This window comes from Ambystoma mexicanum, chromosome 2q (assembly GCF_040938575.1).
Source record: "Ambystoma mexicanum isolate Mex_15411 chromosome 2q, UKY_AmexF1_1, whole genome shotgun sequence".
Taxonomy (NCBI): domain Eukaryota; kingdom Metazoa; phylum Chordata; class Amphibia; order Caudata; family Ambystomatidae; genus Ambystoma; species Ambystoma mexicanum.
In genome coordinates this window covers 323,467,478-323,487,583 of record NC_090924.1, presented here as the reverse complement: position 1 = coordinate 323,487,583, position 20,106 = coordinate 323,467,478, and the positions used below count along the sequence as shown (strand labels likewise).

At 47.3% G+C, this 20,106-nt stretch overlaps 1 protein-coding gene across 1 annotated transcript in view; it reads right to left on the bottom strand.

Moving 5' to 3' along the window:
- SYNGR3 (synaptogyrin 3) overlaps nucleotides 1-19,619 on the bottom strand; it is a 347,384-nt gene extending 327,765 nt beyond the window's left edge. Inside the window, exon 1 of the mRNA XM_069647318.1 lies at nucleotides 19,322-19,619. Within this exon, the coding sequence (XP_069503419.1) occupies nucleotides 19,322-19,420 (99 nt within the window). The 5' untranslated portion in view covers nucleotides 19,421-19,619. The remainder of the gene's footprint in view (nucleotides 1-19,321) is intronic.
- Nucleotides 19,620-20,106: the final 487 nt, after the last annotated feature.

Genomic DNA, 20,106 nt, shown 5'->3' with positions numbered 1-20,106 from the left:
CAGCCACCAGTAATAATGCAGTGGAGCAAGGGACTTAAGAGAGGTGCCAGAGACCCATGTGTGCCAGGATAGACGCTGGAGCATGTGGCCCTACACATGATGCAGAGGTAGGCGAATGGAGAAGGAGCGCTGGCCTGTCACTCTCTACTTGTTGTACAAACATGTTTGTTCATGTATACATATTCACATATGTCAGGGTAATTGCACCTCAGCAGTAGAGATTGCATTATTAAGGAAAACTCAAATTCAGAGAAACACCTCTAATGTAACAATATTTTCACTAGCTCATAAGCACTATGAATTTCTGATGCAGCTCAACCGGATCACCCCTCTTTCACTTCTGATGATGACATCATATATCCCACCCAACAAGTTGTAACTGGTGTCCTGAGTGATGACATCATCAATGGCATGAATGGTCACATCAGATGTGAGATATTCTCTGCATTTCGGGAAATGTGCTGAAAAGAAGAAAGATCTTGAGAGTGGTGACCGAAAGACCTTTCAGTGGTAGGCACAGGTTTATAAGTATCCTCCAGGATTCACTTAAGTGGCACAGTGGCAAAAGAGAATGCTGGACATCGTGTGGGTATCTTCTATTTCCCATGCCAGTAGAAGCATGAGACCTCGCCCCACCCAACCAACCCTAAACTCATGCCAGCGCCCATTTTCAACCCTTAGCTAATCCCAGCACCTCACCCACCCAACCTCGCCTGAGCACCTCACCAGTTCAACCTCACTGCAGCACTTGACCCCACCACCTCACTTTGCCCATCCAACCTCATCCCAGCAGATCACATCACCAATTCTCACTCCAGCATCACAGCCCACAACACCACTCACCCAACATCTCACCTCACCCACCATGCTATAACTTCACTGCACCCAACCTTATAAAAGCACCTAATTCCACCATCTCAGACTCCATCCAGCCACCCCACCCCAAAACAACACCCCACAACTCCACCCAAGCTAAACCCAGCATCTTCACCACACCCACCCACACTTGCTCTAGAACATCACAACCGTACGTACCCTCACCATAGAATATCACACAAACCCCACAACCTCACCTCACCCCACAACCTAATCCTGCCATCCTCACCCTACCCATCTCTCCCAACTACAGGCCCTCACTTGACCTGCACCACTCGACCTCACGCCACACCTCACCTTCCACCTAATCTCTCATGCCTCTCCAAACCTCACCAAAGTACCTCACCCACCTTCGTTCCAGCACTTAATCTCATACCACAAACCACCCTCACACCAGCCCAGCAGCCCAACCTTACCAAAAACCACCCCATAACCGCCCAACTTTGAAAACCTTACTTCATCCCACCACCCCTCTCCCCCACACTAGAACCTCATCTCACTACAGCAGCTCCCAACCTCACCCAGGACCTCACCTCACCTCAGCACCCCAAACCCTCAGACACCACACCCTAACTACCAACACTTCACCTCATAACAAGTCCTGCACCACCTCACCCCACCCACCTTGTTAACATCACCGAACCTCACCACCTCACATCACCCACAAACCTACCCCCTCATCCAGGTTCAACCCACAGGTTTTACGTTATTTTGCCGCAGGATTTTTCATCGCAGGACTTTTCATTGCCGTTTTTTTTGGGGGGGGGGGTTACCGCCCAAACCCCCCTTTATTTTATTATTTTTAATTATTCCCTTCCACCCAAAAATATTTTTTTAATTTTTAACCCCCCCCAAAAAAAACGTGTTTTTTTCAATAAAAAAACGGCGATGAAAAGTCCCGCGACGAAAAATCCCACTGCAAAAGAACTGTATACCAACCCACCACCCAACCTAATCGACTCTATTGACATCACCCCAAATACAACACCCACCTACTCAAACTCACCATTCTGCCCAACCCATATCACTCACACAACTGTACCCCACCACTTTATCTCACCCCATCACTGAACCCATTAGCCCAACTGACCCTGCCTAATGATGTGTTGTTTAATGATGTGTTATTTGTATAGCACTTTCGCCAAAGCATTTTACAGCGAACATATTTACATACACTATAACCTAACCGAAGTTGGTACTCATGTATCGACCTCGGAAGGATGAAAGGCTGAGTTGGCCTTGCCGGTATTCGAACCTGTGACTGGCAAATCACACACACATCGCAGCAGCGAGCGCTCAACCCGCTGAGCTATCTTACAAGCTATGGTCTTGATCATATGAGCAATCTTTCAATGCAATCTCACCAACTCGCCCAACCCAACCCAACCAACCCACCCACCCACTTCAACCTAGCAAAATCTCAAATACCCAAGCTCAGTCCATGATCTCACCCAACCCACTCTAGGTAATCCCACCACCACACTGACCCAAGCTCCCCCCAGCAGCCCTACCCCATCCACCCTATAGCTGGAACGCTCACTTCCCATAAACAGTGCCATGCACCCTTGCCAAGCCTAAAAAGCTCCCTTCTTTACGGAAGACAACCCCTCCTTTCCCACATAAGTGGCCACTTTGGAGGCATCTCCTTCACTTTATTAATCCATGTTATGGGCTGTACCTCCCAATGCTTTCCTAACAGGAGACACATATCTCTATATATTTTATCACATTTATGCTAATGCATGCTCTTCTCACTTTCAACTCTAACATCAGTTTCTCACATTTCATGTCACAAAGACTCTTGTCTCCTCTTATCTTCTCACGACTGTTTTACTGCTCTAGTTGCTCTAGTCTTCTTCTCGGTCTTCCTGTCTATTAATTAGCTCCTCTCTACTCAATGAATATCTCTTCCATTCACCTACTTTTCCACTTATCTCATTGTGACTATTTTCCCTGCTTTTCACTCACTGCGCTGGGTATCCTAAGAATCTCGTCTACTGTTTAACTTCCTCTGTATTATCTTTAAAAGTGTATATGATCTGGCCCCATTGTATCTTTCTTCACTCATCTCTTTCTATTCTCGCTCCCTTCATCTCCATTCCAAGTCTCAGTTTCTTTTATCTGTTCCATGGCATAAAGCGCTATATAAATATAATAATGTACACATTTGGACCCGAATGCCACTTTATTATATCCAAATAGTTTTGACTGTACACAGGTGCTGACATATGGGTTTTGTGTATATCTTGGACCTCTTGGAAAAATGTTGATTTTGTCCATCCCTGGGCACTGTACCACCCTTCCTCTCTCCAACCATACACTTGCAGACAGTGCTAAGAAAGCTCCACTTGGTCCCTTACTAACCACCACTTCACATTCCTCTTCACCCTTCTTTCCCTCGCCCCCTCTTTCCCTCGCTCGTCACCGCCCCCTATTGCCTCATTCCTCATAGGCCCTCATTGCATTGTCTATAATCAAGCCAAAACTAATGGCTTTCCCAATGCTAGTTTACTTTTTTTTAATAGCATTTAAGGTGGTAACTGATTTATGCAATCACAATTACGACACTTAAGTTGCCGGGGGCACACAGAGAGAGCGTGATTTCCCCAGGATCACACATTTTTTGTAATATGCGAAATCCTTCTCGCCTGTTTGTAAATTATACACCTGTACCTACTATTGTTTGACACAAATATGAAATATTATGTCAAGCAAACTTACCAAGGCCCTACCCAAATATTGAACATGCACTGGATATAAATGATTGCCATAATTTTGATTGCTTACCCTGGGGACAGGATGCAGCATATCTTTCAGGAATCCCCCCCACTTCCCTCCAGGGTAACCCCATACCCACCAAATGTTGTAGCCTATCATTTGTTGTACTTTTCTTTGAAACAACCAGGGCTGAAAAGTAAATCTGACTTTATAAAAGCGGTTACCAAAACATGATGGTAAAAACAAGTAAGCTTCACTTTTAGAGGAGAAATAACGGGAATGCAGTAAAAGAGGCAGTTTAGAATATTAGAAATGTGCGAGACTTGCAAGGATGGACTGGGAACCAGAAGTTGCCGTGGAAATCTTTTTCAAAGTTGCCCCATATTAACATAACCCATATTAACCTATACTTGAAGCTTTGTAAAGAATTCCCATGGGGTGGGGGCCCACCGGGATATCTCCAGAGTTCAATGTAGGCCAGTCCACCACTGCAAGCTACATGAAACAGATCATACTCCTACGTCCTGTCCCCTTTCCTGCATACTGTATGGTGTCCTCGCAAGGGTCTGGTACTGAAACCCTTTGTCAGCAAAATAAATTATCTTCCCCTTTAAATTTTGCTGTAGAGCGCCGAAGCGCAGTCAAGGGTGTGAACACGCGTACTAGCCCCACCCTCCGGCGCCTCACTTCATTCCCTTTTTCCGCACGGACGGGCGCTGCCCTAACAGCGACACCGGGCGTATGTTCTGGTGCGCAATAGCTTCCCTGAACTTTTTTCTTTTTCATCCTGATTCACCGGCCTCCGGTTCCTCGCCTCCACCAGCGCATGTCGGTTGCGGGAGGCTTTACTAGAGGCGCCTCGTGCGATCGCTCCTTCCCAGCAACGGACCGCTCAGGCACTCTGTCTGGAATGCTTGGGCACTGATCACCCCTGGAATGCGTGTGCAGCCTGTGGGGCACTGACGCCAAGAACACTCAAGAACAGATTAGCCAGGTGATGTGAAATCTTTGCGAGGTCACCACCTGACCACATCAAGGCTTTCACGAACATGTAATTAAGATTGCAGGACAAGGTAGGTCCTCTTTTTCCCCAAGCACGCAAGCAAGTGGATTCCTTTCCTAGTAGTTCCTCTGCTGGGAGGGGTCTTTCTGATCCTAGTACCCAGGCCTCTAGATACCAGGGCTTTTTATGCACGAAAATCTTAAATACGACAGCTTTATTATTTTCCTGTGTACATTTACATACACATTTAGAGCAGAGGGCAGTGCAAAGGTCAGGTTACTTGACAGAGACCAGAAAGCTTCTTTTGATTTTTATCTACATGGATGTAAGTGCAAGCCATGGATAAAATCCTCCAAACAGATTGTATTTCTCTAAAGCCTTTAAAAAAAGAAACCGCACACTGTGATAAAAGGCATGGTTTATTTCCATTCAGCTTCTGCTCTGCTGCTGCTCATGGAGCAAACAGAAGCACTGCCCATATTTATTTTCCTAGTATTTTAGGATTGTAAAATTAATAAAATGGAAAGCTAAGTTGCAACTGAGAATTCATATTTTGCAACAAATTATGCTTTTTTTCCCAGTGAAAGCAAACCAGTGTTGCACAATTTTATTTTTCAGAATTCCTGTGCTGTGAGCATAATCATGCAGAGGCCGATCATTTTTACACTTATAATTGAATGTATGTTCTAATTATAAAAACAGTGTGTAAAATGATGACTATGCAGTCTAGTATACATCCATTCAACCTTGCAGTCAATGGGGTACATTACTATAAATTGTCAGTGGCAGCAGAGTCTTTGCTCAAGGATGAGTGATTGTCACTACACCAATCACAGGTGTTCTAGCCTCTCAAATCTTCAGGACTACAATTAAAACATCCAAAACCTGACTCTCCAGAAAGTGCAAGCGCTGTTCAAAAACAAACAAATGAAAGTTACATTTGTAATTGAAAAAGAAACTCAGCAAAACCGACCCCTGTGATAATCCAGATAGGTATTTAACTTTATGTAGCGCTTCATACATGGTTTGTCCAACCTCTAGGCATTGTGATTACTATACCTCAGTCAATACTCAGTTAACCAACCTCTGAAGAATGTTAGCCAATAAGATAGCTCAGTCGGTTGAGCACTCGTTGCTGCGATCTATGCGTGATGTGTAGGTTGCAGGTTTGAATACCGGCAAGGCCAGCTCAAGTGTTTCATCCTTTCAAGGTCGATAAAGGAGTACCGACTTCGGTTTGGTGATAATTGTGATAAATATGTTTTAAATATAGCGCTTTGCTAAATGCGCTATGTATTTATAACCATTTGACCATGCGATTAGGTATAGAATTTAGCATAGAGTCCTTGCTTCTCTGCACTGCTGTATCATAACATTGGAATACCAGGAGGTAGTAATAGCTCCAGGAAATTAGTACTTTAATTAAACATCAAAAGACAATTCTGCTATCAAACCTCAAAACACACAATACAATTCATGTTTACTTTACTATGTAATAGGCTAGGTTTTTGTGTTATCAGCATTTAAATATATACAGGAGAGATCAAATTGCCCGCCCTTAGTATTCTGTCAGAATGCAGAAAGTTGCCGCATTGTAATGATTTTCATACAGTTTTGCACACGTTGGCTGGATGTCAACATACATTTTACTCTCTTAAAATCACATTTACTCTCAAAGTTTAAAAATAGTGAGTAAAATACTCCCACCTCAAAATCTTATCTGGAATACTGCTAGTACCGGTGTCAGACCCGAGGCTCCTAGAGCTACCAGCGCTCATGCTGAGGGATCAAGTGGTCCTACCAGGCGTGGCAATGAGGGGCTTAAAATCTCTACTACCACATACACATTTGAAGGGCCTTCCAGCTCTTTCTCTGGCCATACGCTTCAGGGGGGGGGGGTGCCTAAACGCATTGTGAGCCAGACTACCAGTTGTTTGACTGAGGCTGTAGAATCTCCCAGAGTCTACTCCAAGGTCCGCACAAGTACCAGAGTATCGTCCAAGGTTCCACAGAGGCCTAGCTGCAAGAACACTGCGCCAGAGTCGAGTTTCTGCACAATCCTCAGGTACCCGTCCATGTGCACAAAATGGCGGCAAGTCACGCTACTGTCAAGGGTTCAGGTGCAGAGGGTCAATCTCGCACGCCATACTCGTCATTGCCTTCCGAATGGGCGATACAAGCAGGAAGGGAACCATCCTCGTCTCAAACAAATGGCAGGGATGCCAGAGAGGGCTGGTCTCCACAACAGCAGGGGTATTCCTACCCATCAACACAGCAGCAGGGGTACACCTACCCATCTCTGAGTAATGGGGAACCATCAAAGCTTCAGCAGGGAAGATCCAGTTCGTCAGCTGGGGGCCCAACGGTAACAGCTCAACAAAAGCCAGCTCAAGCAGCCTGCGAGGAAAGATTTATTGACAGGTTTTTGACCTTAATGAAATCCCAACAAATGTCAGGAATTCTAATGGGTCTTATTAAGGAGGATATTCCTCAAATGCTGCCTCAGCTGCCTCCAATACAGGCGCCTCCAATGCAGCTGCCTCCAATACAGCTGCCTCCAATACATCTGTTGCCTCCGCCATGCCTCCTCTCTCACCTCCCCCACCCCTTCTACACCACTACCACCAATGTCACTGCCTCCACCATTGCCTATGCAGCTGCAGAACCCTGCGCCAGACACTTCCCAGCTGGGCGTGGCAAAGTGTGGGTCGGGGCAGGGGCTGGGTCTGGGTCGGCGACCACTACTGCGATTTCAGATGCTGATAGGAAGGACGAGGAGGAGACGGCTGTCTCGCCCAAATCCTTCCACGACAGAATGGAGGGTTTAGCAGAGTTTCTATGGGTCTCTGCCTCAGCAAGCTCAATAGGAGTTCTTGCGGAAATTCTGTCTGTTAGGGCCTCCAAACGTTCCGGCATTCCTCTTCAGAAGGATGTCATAATGCTGGCCAAAAAGGTTTGGCAAAAACTGCACTCCATGGCACAGACCAATAAATGCCTTGAAGCATGGTTTAGGCAGCAAGAGAGTGAGACACTCATGCTGTTGGTAAACAGTGCCCTCGCATTATACAAACCCCACATGCGCTTCAGCGGCTTCCTCTTCATTAAGTTGTCTGGCAAAGGAGGACACACTCTTAAAAGCCTTTGGTAGGAAGGTGCACCTCAACTTAGGGCTGCACATCAGACAAGCCAACAGACGCGATGCTTTCTATGGCAAATCAGAAGCTAAGGAGGGAGATTGGGGACTGGGACTTCCTACAGAATGTACCTCTTGACAGGCAGGAAGATTTTAAAGCAGGGTTTGCAGAGGCAAAAGTAATAGCACAGGTCCTCCTAATATCTACGGTGACACATATTGACACAGGTAGTAGGGTGTATGTTTTGGAGTGGACATGAAAAGAACAACATGGATGCATGCCACAAAATATTCTGCGCATGTGCAGGAGAGAATCCTCGACCTGCCCTTTGCAGGGTCTGAATTGTTCCATTCCTCGACAGATGAGGAATTTACGAAGACTTGTCTGCAGACTATGAGGCTGCTTGCTATCCTCGGCAATCCCGATGGCAAAGGCATACATGCACGCACAGGGGAGATCAGACCAAAAGCTAAAGTCATTTGGGGAATTTAAGGGCTTCCAAGACCCTAGGACTCTACAGACGTACAGATCTCTGAATATGCACAGGAGGAAACGGATCTACCAAGAGTTTGTTCCACTCGCCCTCCTCTACCACATCCTCTGATGCCAAGAAGCAATTATATCACTGCCTGGGTCCACAGCTCTGCTGTTGTGGGCAGACCGACTCTCTTTTCGGGCAGCAGGCATAATGTCTTCAAAAACCCTTGTGTTCTTTCGATTGTTTCCTCAGGTTTCAGACTCCCCCTCCCTCCTCATCCCCACTGCCCCTCTCCTCTGTTGCAGATAGGAGCTCCTGTACTACTACAGAAAATGATTTAACTCTGAAAGGATCAGGCCCCAGAGGATGTCCCACCCTTAGACAAAGGCAAGGTTTTCTATTCCAGGATGCTTGCAATTTCCAAGAAGAACCAGGCTGGCGTGCGGTCGTGCTGTACCTATCCTTTCTCAACCTTTGCCTTCCCCTAGAACGGTTCAAGATGGTGACTCCAGCTCATATTGCAGAGTCTCTGTTCGGGAGATTGGATGTGCTCACTGGACATGAAGGACGTGTATCTTCATGTCCCCATTCATCAGATGCACAGGAAAGTCCTCTGTTTTACGGTAATGGGCTAGCACTTTCAATACAAAGTACTCCAATTTGGTCTCAATTCAGCCTCTCATGTTTTCACGGAATTGATGAACACGATGGTGGCACTACTGAGGAACGAGGGGCATCACCTGTATTCTTATCTCAACGATTGGTTGGTAAAAGCCAGTTCTCCAGAGGGAGCTTAGCATTCTTGCCAGAGGCTTGCGGACGTCCTTCACCAGTTGTGTTTTTCACTCAACCTGAAGAAATCTCAGCTCTCGCCAATGCAGAGTATAATTTTCCTGGGTGTTAGTTTGCACATGATGAGGGGGCATATTTTGCCCACAGAGGAGAGGGTTGGAGATATTCGGAACGCGGTCTTCTATTTCTTGAATAGAGGAATGGTGCCAGCATGGTGGTTTCAGCAACTGTTGGGGCTCCTAGCGTCATGCAGCCTAATGGTCCCTTATTCCAGGGTGAGAATGAGGCGGCTTCAAATCCATCTGGCAATGTACTGGAACCAAGAAACGGGATCACAGGTGGACAAGTTAGCCATTCCAGCATTGCTCTATCGAGATCTTTGTTGGTGGATAGAGGACAGCAATGTGATGACAGGGGTCTCGCTCTAGCACCCAGACTACTCAGTTGTAGAGACTACAGATTCATCTCTAGAGGACGGTGGGGCCACACTGCAGAACAACTTCATACACAGCCCCTGGGTGCAGGGCAGACACCCTACTCCACATAAATGTACTGAATCTCAAAGCTGTTGGACTGGCCCTGAAATCCTTTCTCCCTCAGCTCCAGGGCAAGACAGTCCTGGTGAGAACAGACAGTTCAACCTCAAAGATTTATATAAGCAAACAGGTGAACCAAGTCCACTATCTTATGCATAGTGGTGGTGGAGATCTGGGAATGGCCCTTGCTCACAAGATCCTCCTCAAGGCGGTGCACCTGCTTGGGGACAGCAACACTGAGGCTGACAGGCTAGGCATGAACACGTACAAGTGGGAGCTGCAGTGGCATTCCCCCAGCCTGTCCTCAAGGACTGGGGCCACCTGGAAGTAAACCAGTTTGCATAAAAAATCAATGCCAAATGGTCCCTTTTTGCGTCATGGGTGGAGCAGGCGACCAACTCGCTGGGGATGTGTTTCAGATCTGCTAGGACAACCTAAGGTGTTATGGATTTCCTTGGACTCCCCTCCTGCAAAGGCTGATTCGCAAGTTCAGATCAACAGCAGGGTACAGGATGATTCTCATAGCTCATTGCAGGCCCATGCGAGTGTGGTATTTCGACTTACTGCAACTAGCAGCTTGAGGTCCGAAGATATTTCCAATAGTATTGCATCGCTTCCTGATGAGGCAAGGAGGAGCAGTGACTCACCCAGCTCTAGAATCTCTGGCTCTCTTTGGCATGGCTCCTGATCAGTTGAAGCTTGGCCGCTGGGGATTGTCAGACCATAATCTGCAGATTATTCAATGTGCAAGGAAAGACTCAACTAGAGCTCAATACAAGAGCAAATGGACTCGATTTTGCTTCTGGGACAGAGGTAATGGGATAGATGTTACCTGCCCCCTAAATGATGTTTAGCGCAGTCAGGTGTTCAGGTGGACACCTGCCACACTTTCTTAGTGGCGGTCGGAGAATATAAAATTCAGAGGAGGCGATATCTTCTGCGGCCAATCTAGAGGTCAAGAGACACTTAATAGGTCTCTCACATTTATTCCCTCCTATACATCGCTGTGGAGGTGAAATAGCCCTGAATGCCATAACTAAAGGCCGGAGTCAGTGGGGGGACATGCCCCACAACAAAAGGCCTGATTTGAATTAACATGAAAATAAGGCCCTGCGATTTCAAAGCGAAAAGGAGCAAAATTTGGCATCATAAATTGAAGAAGCCTAAAAATGTTCATTGCCTTACGGAAGGGAAGGATATGAGGCTATATCTACAAAAAGTCTCAAGTGGCTGAAGTCCTGTGGGCAGAAACGGCAGCATCCAGCATGTAAGTCACCTTTGAAGCTCTTGGAATATGGGCTAATCTAAACAAAAGCCTCCCTCTTGATGTCAGAGCTAAAGCCAGATCTCTTCTATGTGGTGGGGCCAGGTTTAAACAGGGAATTGATTTCCCATTGTGTAAATTGGGAGACATGCGTTTCATTGTGTAATATACATAATATTCATCCCACAATATTTATGTTAGGATTTCTGAAAAGCTGTCAGAAAGCCGTATCTGCTGAGCCAAAAATGATTTTGGTGACCCCAACATACCAAAAGTTAGGAGGAAAAGCTTGATTGTGATCTCTGCATAAATGTGAGAATCATAAACATTTTAGGAAAGATGTAAAATGGTACCCATGGTACGCTCACTGAATGCCATATTTTTCATTAATTAAGTTTGGGCGTAAATGAGAAAATACTGTAGCTTTGCACTAATAGGTCCCACAGACATCAAACACAGTTTATGCAATTCCCTGAAAAATATGGGATAATAAAAATGCTGACATTTGTGGCATAGTATGATAAGAAAGGGCATTTGTCATACTGTGACATTTCCATGTGCAAAAACCTGATCAACCCCTATCACAGTTAGATGATGGATGGGGTATCCTCCCTTGGCTTCCCAGAACACTCCCATTTTCTTTGGACCTATCTAACCGCAGATGGGAGGGAACCCTTCAACATTGCCCTATCAATGTTGCGAGAAAAATGACACATCAGTGATGTCATTTGTCTTATAAATAGGTCACTATGCCTCAAAGTAGGACTTTCCCTACCAGATCTCGAGGTGTGCAGCTGACCAAATTTGGATCCATCCTTGCAGAGTTGGGCCTACATCTTGGAGTGAAGCCAGGGGCTGGAGTAGCTGAATTGGGACAGAGAGAATCCTTGACTGACCCCTGGCTGTCCCCAGCAGTGAGGCCCTGATGCTCCTTGGTGCACCATTCAGCCCTCTCTTGTAAGTATAGACATCCCCAGCAATAGATTAAATAAGCCCTATATTATTCAGCATTGCCACAGAGATTCCCACATGGAAAAATCCCCTCTCTTCTTTGTGTAATTCAGTCATTTTCCCCTTGAAAGATATTTCACGTGTCCATGCATTGTGGTAATTGTTCCCATTGAAAATCCTCTTTGTGTAATTCAGACATTTTCCCATTTAAAAATATTTCACTTGTCTGTGCACTGTGGTAATTGTTTCCATTGAAAATCTGTTGTTTGCCCGTGCATTCCTGTGATTTCCCTTAAAGAATCTCTGTTGCTTGTGTAGATCCCTAGTATATTTTTTTCAGTAAAGGTATCAGAATAGTTGGCATTTGAAATTAACTATTCCTTCCCAGTTTCTCGTGAGCCATATCGTCGTAGAGTGCTTCCCCAAAGAATTAAATTCAGTGTGAGCTAAAAAAAAACAAATCGTCCGTGTGTTCAAATGGTGTTTTGCAAAGTGAAGTCCTATTTACATGTGTCATTTTAAACCCAAACCAATGTTATAATTGTGAGTAATCCCTTTGCCCAAGAGCCTACATGGTATGTGCCTCTGTCATTTTAACTGAAAACTAAGTTTCCGATGTGAGTTCCGCATTGCTTAAATCGTGCCTGTCATTTGCAGCCTTAGTGAAAAAAGTGTCATTTGCATTTTCTTTTCTCTGAATATTTTGCTTAACCTTTGAAGAACCATTTTCCCTACTATACTCCTGTTCCCCTACTGAATGGTGATAACACATTTTTATTTGCCTTCCTTTTCCATCGCCTAGAGCTTGCTTGACATTCATAGCCTTAGAAAAATGTGCGTCATTTGCATTTTTGTTTTCCTGGAGGTTTCGGTTAACCTGTCTACAACCTCTTTTCCTAGTCTATCGCTCTTCCCCTACTATATTCTGATAACAGATTTACAATCGCATTCCCTTTTATTTTTGTCATTTTTTGTCATGTGTTGCATGTACTAAAATCGAATTTCCTCTTGTGTGCTAGCTAGTCTGTTCTAGAGCCCTATTTGTCTCCTAAAAGCAAGCGGCACGATGTGCCCTTGTATGCTGTCCCCTAGCAGTTGTCCTAATAAAGTTTTACCTGGTGCAGAAAACGAATTCTCACATTCATTGCTGTTCCCATATTGTTCCTAAAAAAAACCTTTTAAATCCGATTTTAACATGGTGTTCCCAGTCCTTACCACTGCCATCCCTTCAAACCTGACAAGCCTATTGGAGGTCTAGGGGGGTGACCTGCCAGTTTTGGACATAAATGGGGTGTTAACAGCCTTACCACATAATCTTTTGAACCCATGGCATTCATAGATATGAAATGGGTTACACTGAAGACAGTCTTGTTACTAGCATTAACGTCAGATCGTAGGATAAGTGATATTCAAGCTTTATCAGCCTGTAAGCCGTTCACGGTTTTCATAAGGATAACTCATCCTAAATTCCTACCTAAAACTTTCTCCACTCCATATCAACCAAGAGATATGTTTACTGGTATTTTTTCCTAATCCACAGTCATAGGTAGAAAAGTCACTACAGTTTCTTGACCTTCGCTGAGTTCTTAAATTCTACATCTACCATTCAGGATCATTCAGAAAGTCAGGTGCATTATTTGTGACTTTTGGGGGCTCCTCAGCAGGATCACAAGCTTGATAGATTATTTATAACGCGCTTAATACCCAGAAGTTTCTAAGCGCTGACCAGGAATCGAACCTGTGTTGCTCCGCCTCGTCTTACTTCCAAGGCGAGAACGTTGCCACTGAGCTATCCTCCATAGACAAGCATCAATAGCCAGATGGATGGTTTGGACTATTGTAGAGGCATACAGGATGAAAACAAAAGAAGTCCCTAAGGGGGATACATGAACATGCGGTATGGGCAAAAGCAACTGCTGTAGCGTTCCAGAGACATGCATCCTGGCATAACATTAGCAAGGCAGCTAGCGGGGCAACCTCATTTGCTTTCTGCAAGCACTACTGCTTGGATATCCACACCAGATCTGATGCAGCTTTTGGGCAAGCAGTATTAAAGAATCTGCTTGCTACTAATGGCTCATAAACAGTTCTTCCCCCTAATTTAAGGGTTACAATGGAATCAACCATACAGTATGGAGGAAAGGGGACGGGACGGGAAGTAAAAGTAATAAAATGTTACTCACCGTAGTAACTAAAATACTCCTACTCCAAAGTCCCCTTTCCTCCATACGACCCACCATCCACCCCCCTCATAATGGAGCATCCAGTTTCTATCTAAATTAAGGTGTTATGGCATCCAGTGCATAAAAAGGGACTGATGTGAGGCCCCATATGTGGGGCTAGTAGGTGTGTTCACGCCGGTGGACGCTCCGCTACGCGCTACAGCAAAATTTAAAGGGGAAGCTACATTTTTTGCTGACAAAGGGTCCCGGTATCATCCCTGTGCAGGGACACCCATACAATATGGAGAAAGGGGGAATTTGGACTAGGAGTATTTTAGTCTCTATTGTTAGTAACATTCTTTACTTCCTCATAGCAAGAGGTGATGCTCTGCTCCATTTGACAAGACAAGGTCACTCATGGAAAAACTGGGTCCCATGCTATATGGCTGCAACTTGCAGCTTCACTACATTGAATTGTACTCCTCAGTCTAACAAGAGGTGCGAATAGCCCGGCAGAAGGGCCAGCCTAAGGGTCTTGAGGGTGGCAGGGGGAATCGCAGAGGTAGTACGAGCAGCTCTGGGCCCCGCAACCCAGCCATCAAAACAAAAGAAAGCCAAATAAATGGCCGTTTCATACTTCCCTGTTGTCCTGAAGGCAGAGTGGGAGTGGGGCTCAGTTTATACTTCACACCACAGCACTTACTGCAGCACAGGCCACATTGACCTCGTTTACTTACCACACTACGAAAACAATGTCAGAATAGATAAGGCATGGACATCTTAAAAACGCAAAGTGGTCAATCCTTTTGGGGGGAGGGTTCCAAACACGGCCCTGAAATAAAATGAGCGCGGCATCGGATTCTTAGCCATCAAAGCGCAGGCGATGATTAAAACTGCAAATGCTGTTAACATTGCAGGCAAGAACGTCGGCTCGCGGCGTGCATGCAAATGCTCGCCGGAGCCCGGAGGGACCGCTGGAACTACGTCATCAGCGCAGACAGAAAGAGGCACCAAAAACCAACACGAAACGGGGGAAGTGTTTAATGTCGGCTCAGGCGCTCTTGTCGCCAAAAGCGGAAAGCCCCCGTTGCATCCGTGTTTACATTTGCAGTCCGTTGTGCATATGTTCACTCCAATTAAAAGATTAACCAATGCGTGGCTGTAATCAAGAGAGGTTCGGTTTTCGGGAAGGCAGGATCCAAGGAGACGCAGCGGGGAATCAAACAGACGTAACACTCTCCCTGTACCTGTAGGCTTAATGTGATACAAGGCCATAAGGAAATATATGCACTGTTCTGAGTGATATGTTCATATACATAAAGTGCGTGCGGCAGCGGGAGGGAGCGGCGTGGAGGAAGAGCTGAGGGGGGATGTGACTGTAGAAATATGTCCGTCTATAAATGCACCTGTGCTTAAACACGTATTAATGTCTCTGTTTATCACACACGTGGTGTGCTATGCACCAAACAGGTGCACACTAAAAGCGTCGCTCAGCCATCTAATATATTTGAATGTATTTAATGACAGAGTGATATGGCAGTGGGCCATTTTCAGCATAGAAAAAAACTCGCCTGGCAACCCTCCTCTGTTGTTAAAGGGTTATCTGCCGAATAACGGGAAGCCGTGCTAATGTTTGCATATAAAGCTTGCAGATGAAACGGACTGAAATACCTGCTCACATCTGCGTATATTCTCTGTAATTACACCACACCCGCCCACACTGCATCAAAACGCACCCAGGCACACAGTTGGTCAGATCAAAGGCAGACGCTTGCCTCGAGCGCAGGGCAGGTCGCGCTGCTCGTGGCCTCCCAGCCATGGAAACACCAGCGCGGAACTGCCCCCGCCCCGGCTGAGCTCGCGATGGCCTCGGCATCCCGGGGTAGCCAATGACCACGAGTGGCGGCGGTGGTGATGATGATGAGGATGGTCAGGGGCTGGCAATCACGGCTGCTCGCACTAAATGCAGACAAAGAATCCAGCGTCTGAGGGGGCAAAGGTGGGGTTTTATCTACGGCACCCGATCGTCTGGTGGATGTAGAGAAAATTAGGAACTGCATATGGCAGAGAGAAGGGACTTGTGTGGAGCCCGGGGATGCATGCTCCGAATAAGAGGGGAAGGATGGGGCGCTGCAATCTAGATACAGCCTCTTCTATTCTCCAAATTAGGATAGCGCAAAGGAGGGGCATATCGGGGTACAGATCTAGGACATCCGTGTCCGAGATGGGGGTATCCCAAATTCCCCCGACCCACCCAATAATTCATCAAATTGCTATGGGAAAGGGGGGATAATGGATCTCTGAAATAACTGATGCGACTATCCCATTTATATCGTATTTTTGAGTCTGTCCCAGTGTTTAATGTGTGGGGGTGTTTGCCAGGGCTCAGCCCTGGCACTTATTTGTGTGCCTTGGCACTTAATTTACAAGCCTCAGTTTGATTATGTAGAGTGTGTGTTGGCAACTTTATTGTTTTAACTGTCAGTCAGTCATAGTCAATGAAAAGCAACAACAGTGTGCACTGCTCCATTCAGCCTGCATGACACTTGTGCAACTGCACTACTAACCAGAATCACTGCCACAGCAGGGCGGGTTGACAACAACAGGACAGCCACCCGTCAGCAGTCCCACCACAAGGGCAAGGACAGGGAAATGCCACTGTTGAAGAGGAGTGCCACTGCACAAGAAGACATAAGGGCAGTCTTATTGCTCGCTGGCAGGCAAGTTCACCTGTTCAGTAATGATTTTGCCTGCATTTGTCCATCAATGTACCATGAGAGGAAAGCATGTTTGGTCTTTTTTTCTTGTGTACAGATGGGCAACATGATCCACTTGCACAGAATCAGAGTAAAACGTTAACAATGATGTGTTCAAATAAATATTTAAGTATTTCTTTAATTTCGAGACACAGCTAGTATGTTATGTGAATTCGTATCTGTACGTTCGTTGCACACCTGCCACAGTCCGTGCAACCAATTCCCTAAATGAGCAGGTGGAAGTTGCAGCTTTAATCCCAAATATTTTTGTGTCACAGACGTGTTAGAAAATATTTGAGACCTGGCAGTTATTTTTGTACAAATTAAGCACCGGCCTTTCCGTTTCTAAGCGCTGCAGCTTCAAGTTGTTACCGAATTTGTCGACCCCAAGAGGCTGATAAGCTCCTCCCGGGGTGCCCTATTGTGCCTGCAGGTGGCACACGGATCAGGATAGCAAGTGCTTAACAGGTGGAGCTATCTTTCTGGCTAGGCCGATGTCTCTTCGCCCTAATGTAATGGTCTTCAAACTGGGGAGCTGGTCCCGAAGGATGTATGGGATGGAGGGGGTGGAGGCAAACCCATTAAAAGGGATAAAGATGGTAGTTTTTAACATAAAATATGAGCAGTTTTTTTTCCTCATATTTTCTGTTAAAATCAGTTACCGTAATACTTTTTTTAAGGAGCCTAGCCCCCCTGGGCATCCTTTGGGTTGGGGGTGGAGGGGAGGCGGCAAAAACAACATTTGTACACATGGGGGGGACTTGGTATGAAAACGCTCGAATGCCACTGCCCTAATGTATCCGTACATCAATGAGGGAGGGGTGCGACAGGCACACTACACCCTCCTCTATCTAATTAAAGTGGCACCGAGGAAGGGCATCTCGGGGTATAGATGCAGTTTCCTGCGTTCTCGGGAATCTCTGCTCGACGGTGGTGTTGAGGGGGGCGCTGCATCCCAACTGGAAAACTCGTCCAATCAGACAATGAAGAGAAATGATGTGCGACCATACACATCAGGGTGGGGGTGGTGGTGGGGGGGGGGCGGTTGGGAGGCTGTCTGTAACTACCGGTGCATATGCACTTTCAAGGGGACTCGCCCGCCGAAATTATGAGCACCGCGGCAGACGGAGAGCCCCGAGGAAGCAGAGAGAGAGAGGGGAGAGTTATTTCACCCTTGGCATTGGACTAAGAATACCCATGGCCCAAGAGGCGGTGGACACTGAGCCCCACCCAAGACAACCATCTTCATTTAATCACACACACCAAGAAACAATGAGAGATCTTCGGGGTCAGTGCAGGGTGCATACACTAAAGGGTGTCTCCATTCAAAGGGCGGAGAAATTGGGCCAACTACACCCCAACACAGGACGGTGAATCTGATTGAAAGGGGGGGTTCGTGCGTGCCTCCCGCGCGGGTACTGCGGCCATCGGGCGAGCAGGAGGGGTGCCGTGATTCTGTACCCAAGCAGGCACTCGGTATGGATGGAGCTTCGCCGTAGAACCGAGGGGCTGCCAACGAAGAGCCCCAAGTAGGAAGACGTCAAGCTAGGGATGAACAGGGGGGCACCGGCCTTCTCCCAGCACCGACGGTGACCACTCCTCCCGCGGGAGGGGCATGCCAACAGCTCCAGGCTGTGTACCCAACCAGATGCTTTAGAATGCGCCCTTTACTCCCTGATAATGACCGAAAACCAACAGCATAATATATTATGCAATCACACACAGCGTCCCCTTCCACCAAAGAGCACGAAGGGGGCGTGTCAAGGGGGGGTAGCCCCAAATGCAGTGCTGTACTTGGCAGCCATCACTGCGTTGCCCCTCCGCAACAATACAATGGTATGCCCCTAATTACAGCACGCTGCTCGTGAATGCACCGCATCTCCTCCTCACATACAGCATCTCTCCGTGCACAGCGCGCAATGCCCTGCGCCCCATGCACGGCACCGCCTCCCATATGAAGCACCCACCCATGCACAGCCCACAGCAGCACCCTCAGACCAATTCACAGCAGTGCACAGCCTCGCCTCCCCAAACGGCGCCCGCACACACATCACCCAGGCTCCTCCGTGCACACCGTATCGCCAAATATATCTCCGCCCGAAATAATGGCACTGTACACATCTCCAGTGCACTGCATCCCCGCCCGTACCACGTACAGATCGCCCCCGCCTCGTTCACAGGAACGGGCTGCACACACACCCAGACACAGCATCCCATCCAGACGCACGCCACCACCAACACAACCGCACCGCACACAGAACCCCTGCTGCGCCCTCACACACATTTCTACATGCACAACAACCCTACCCCTAGCATCTGATGCCGGCTCCAAAAGCAGCACTCAGTGCACACTTCAAGCACTCATACCAAATTCAGTACACACGGCATTTCCATGCTAATCAGCCATCATTTACAGATTTCCCGCTCCCCACCCTCCTACACAGAATCTTCACTCGGCCCATGTACTTCGTGTGCACTGCATTTGGTTTCACAGCAGTACCCAAATGCACCCCTTTTGCTCAGCTTCCTCTTAACGCACCTTTGCCGCTCGCTAATAAAGGCGCGCGCCCCATGCGTGTACAGTACCCATACCCCTGCACAGTCCCGAGAAATGTACCTGGCCTGTCCCCCAGCAGCCCCCACCCTCTTACCCAGGAGGTGACCCTGAGGATGGTCTGTGGCTCCCGCAGGAACTCCAGGGGCTGAAAGGCACCCCCGGCCCGGCCTGCTCCGAAGGAAGCTCCGTCCATGTCCTCTGCCGCGGCCCGGGCGACCGGCGCTGCTTCTGTGTGCGGAGACGGGGCTGGAAACACCGGAGGAAGCACCGAGTGAAGAGGAGCAGAATGCGGGCAGCACAGCGCGCGCACGGGTCCTGACGGCGCACGCTCCCTATGTGACAGCGCGCGCCACCGCCTGCCCAGCCGCTCCGTATGCACCCGCTCCTCTTCACACCTTAGCGGGCGAAACTGCGCATGGGTGGAGTCAGGGCGGCCATCTTTTAGTCAGGCGGCGAAGGACCCGATTTGCAGTGATTTATCCCCGGGATTTATCATCAGTTCCTAAGCCTAAGAAGGCTGGTGTCCCATTGCTCAGACTTGGTCTCCCACACACATTTGCACTATCCAATTAAAGTTGTTTATTCCTTTGTTCCTAAAACCTTGTATACCCTTTCCATTTATTTGGTTGGGAGTGGGATGACTAACAATCTAATTTACTCTGTCGCAACCTATACATCTCAACCTTTTGTGACCCCGGGCAGTAAATATAGAATATTTTGTTTTTGGAGGATGAGAGCCCACTAAACTGTATGGATGCATTAGGGATGTGCGGGTAAGTAGGTGTGATGTCAAGGGGTTCCTCCCGTTATTTTCCCCTCCACAATAGGATGATTCCATAGCAGCTAACACCCGCCAACAGAATGTGTGTCTCAACCTCT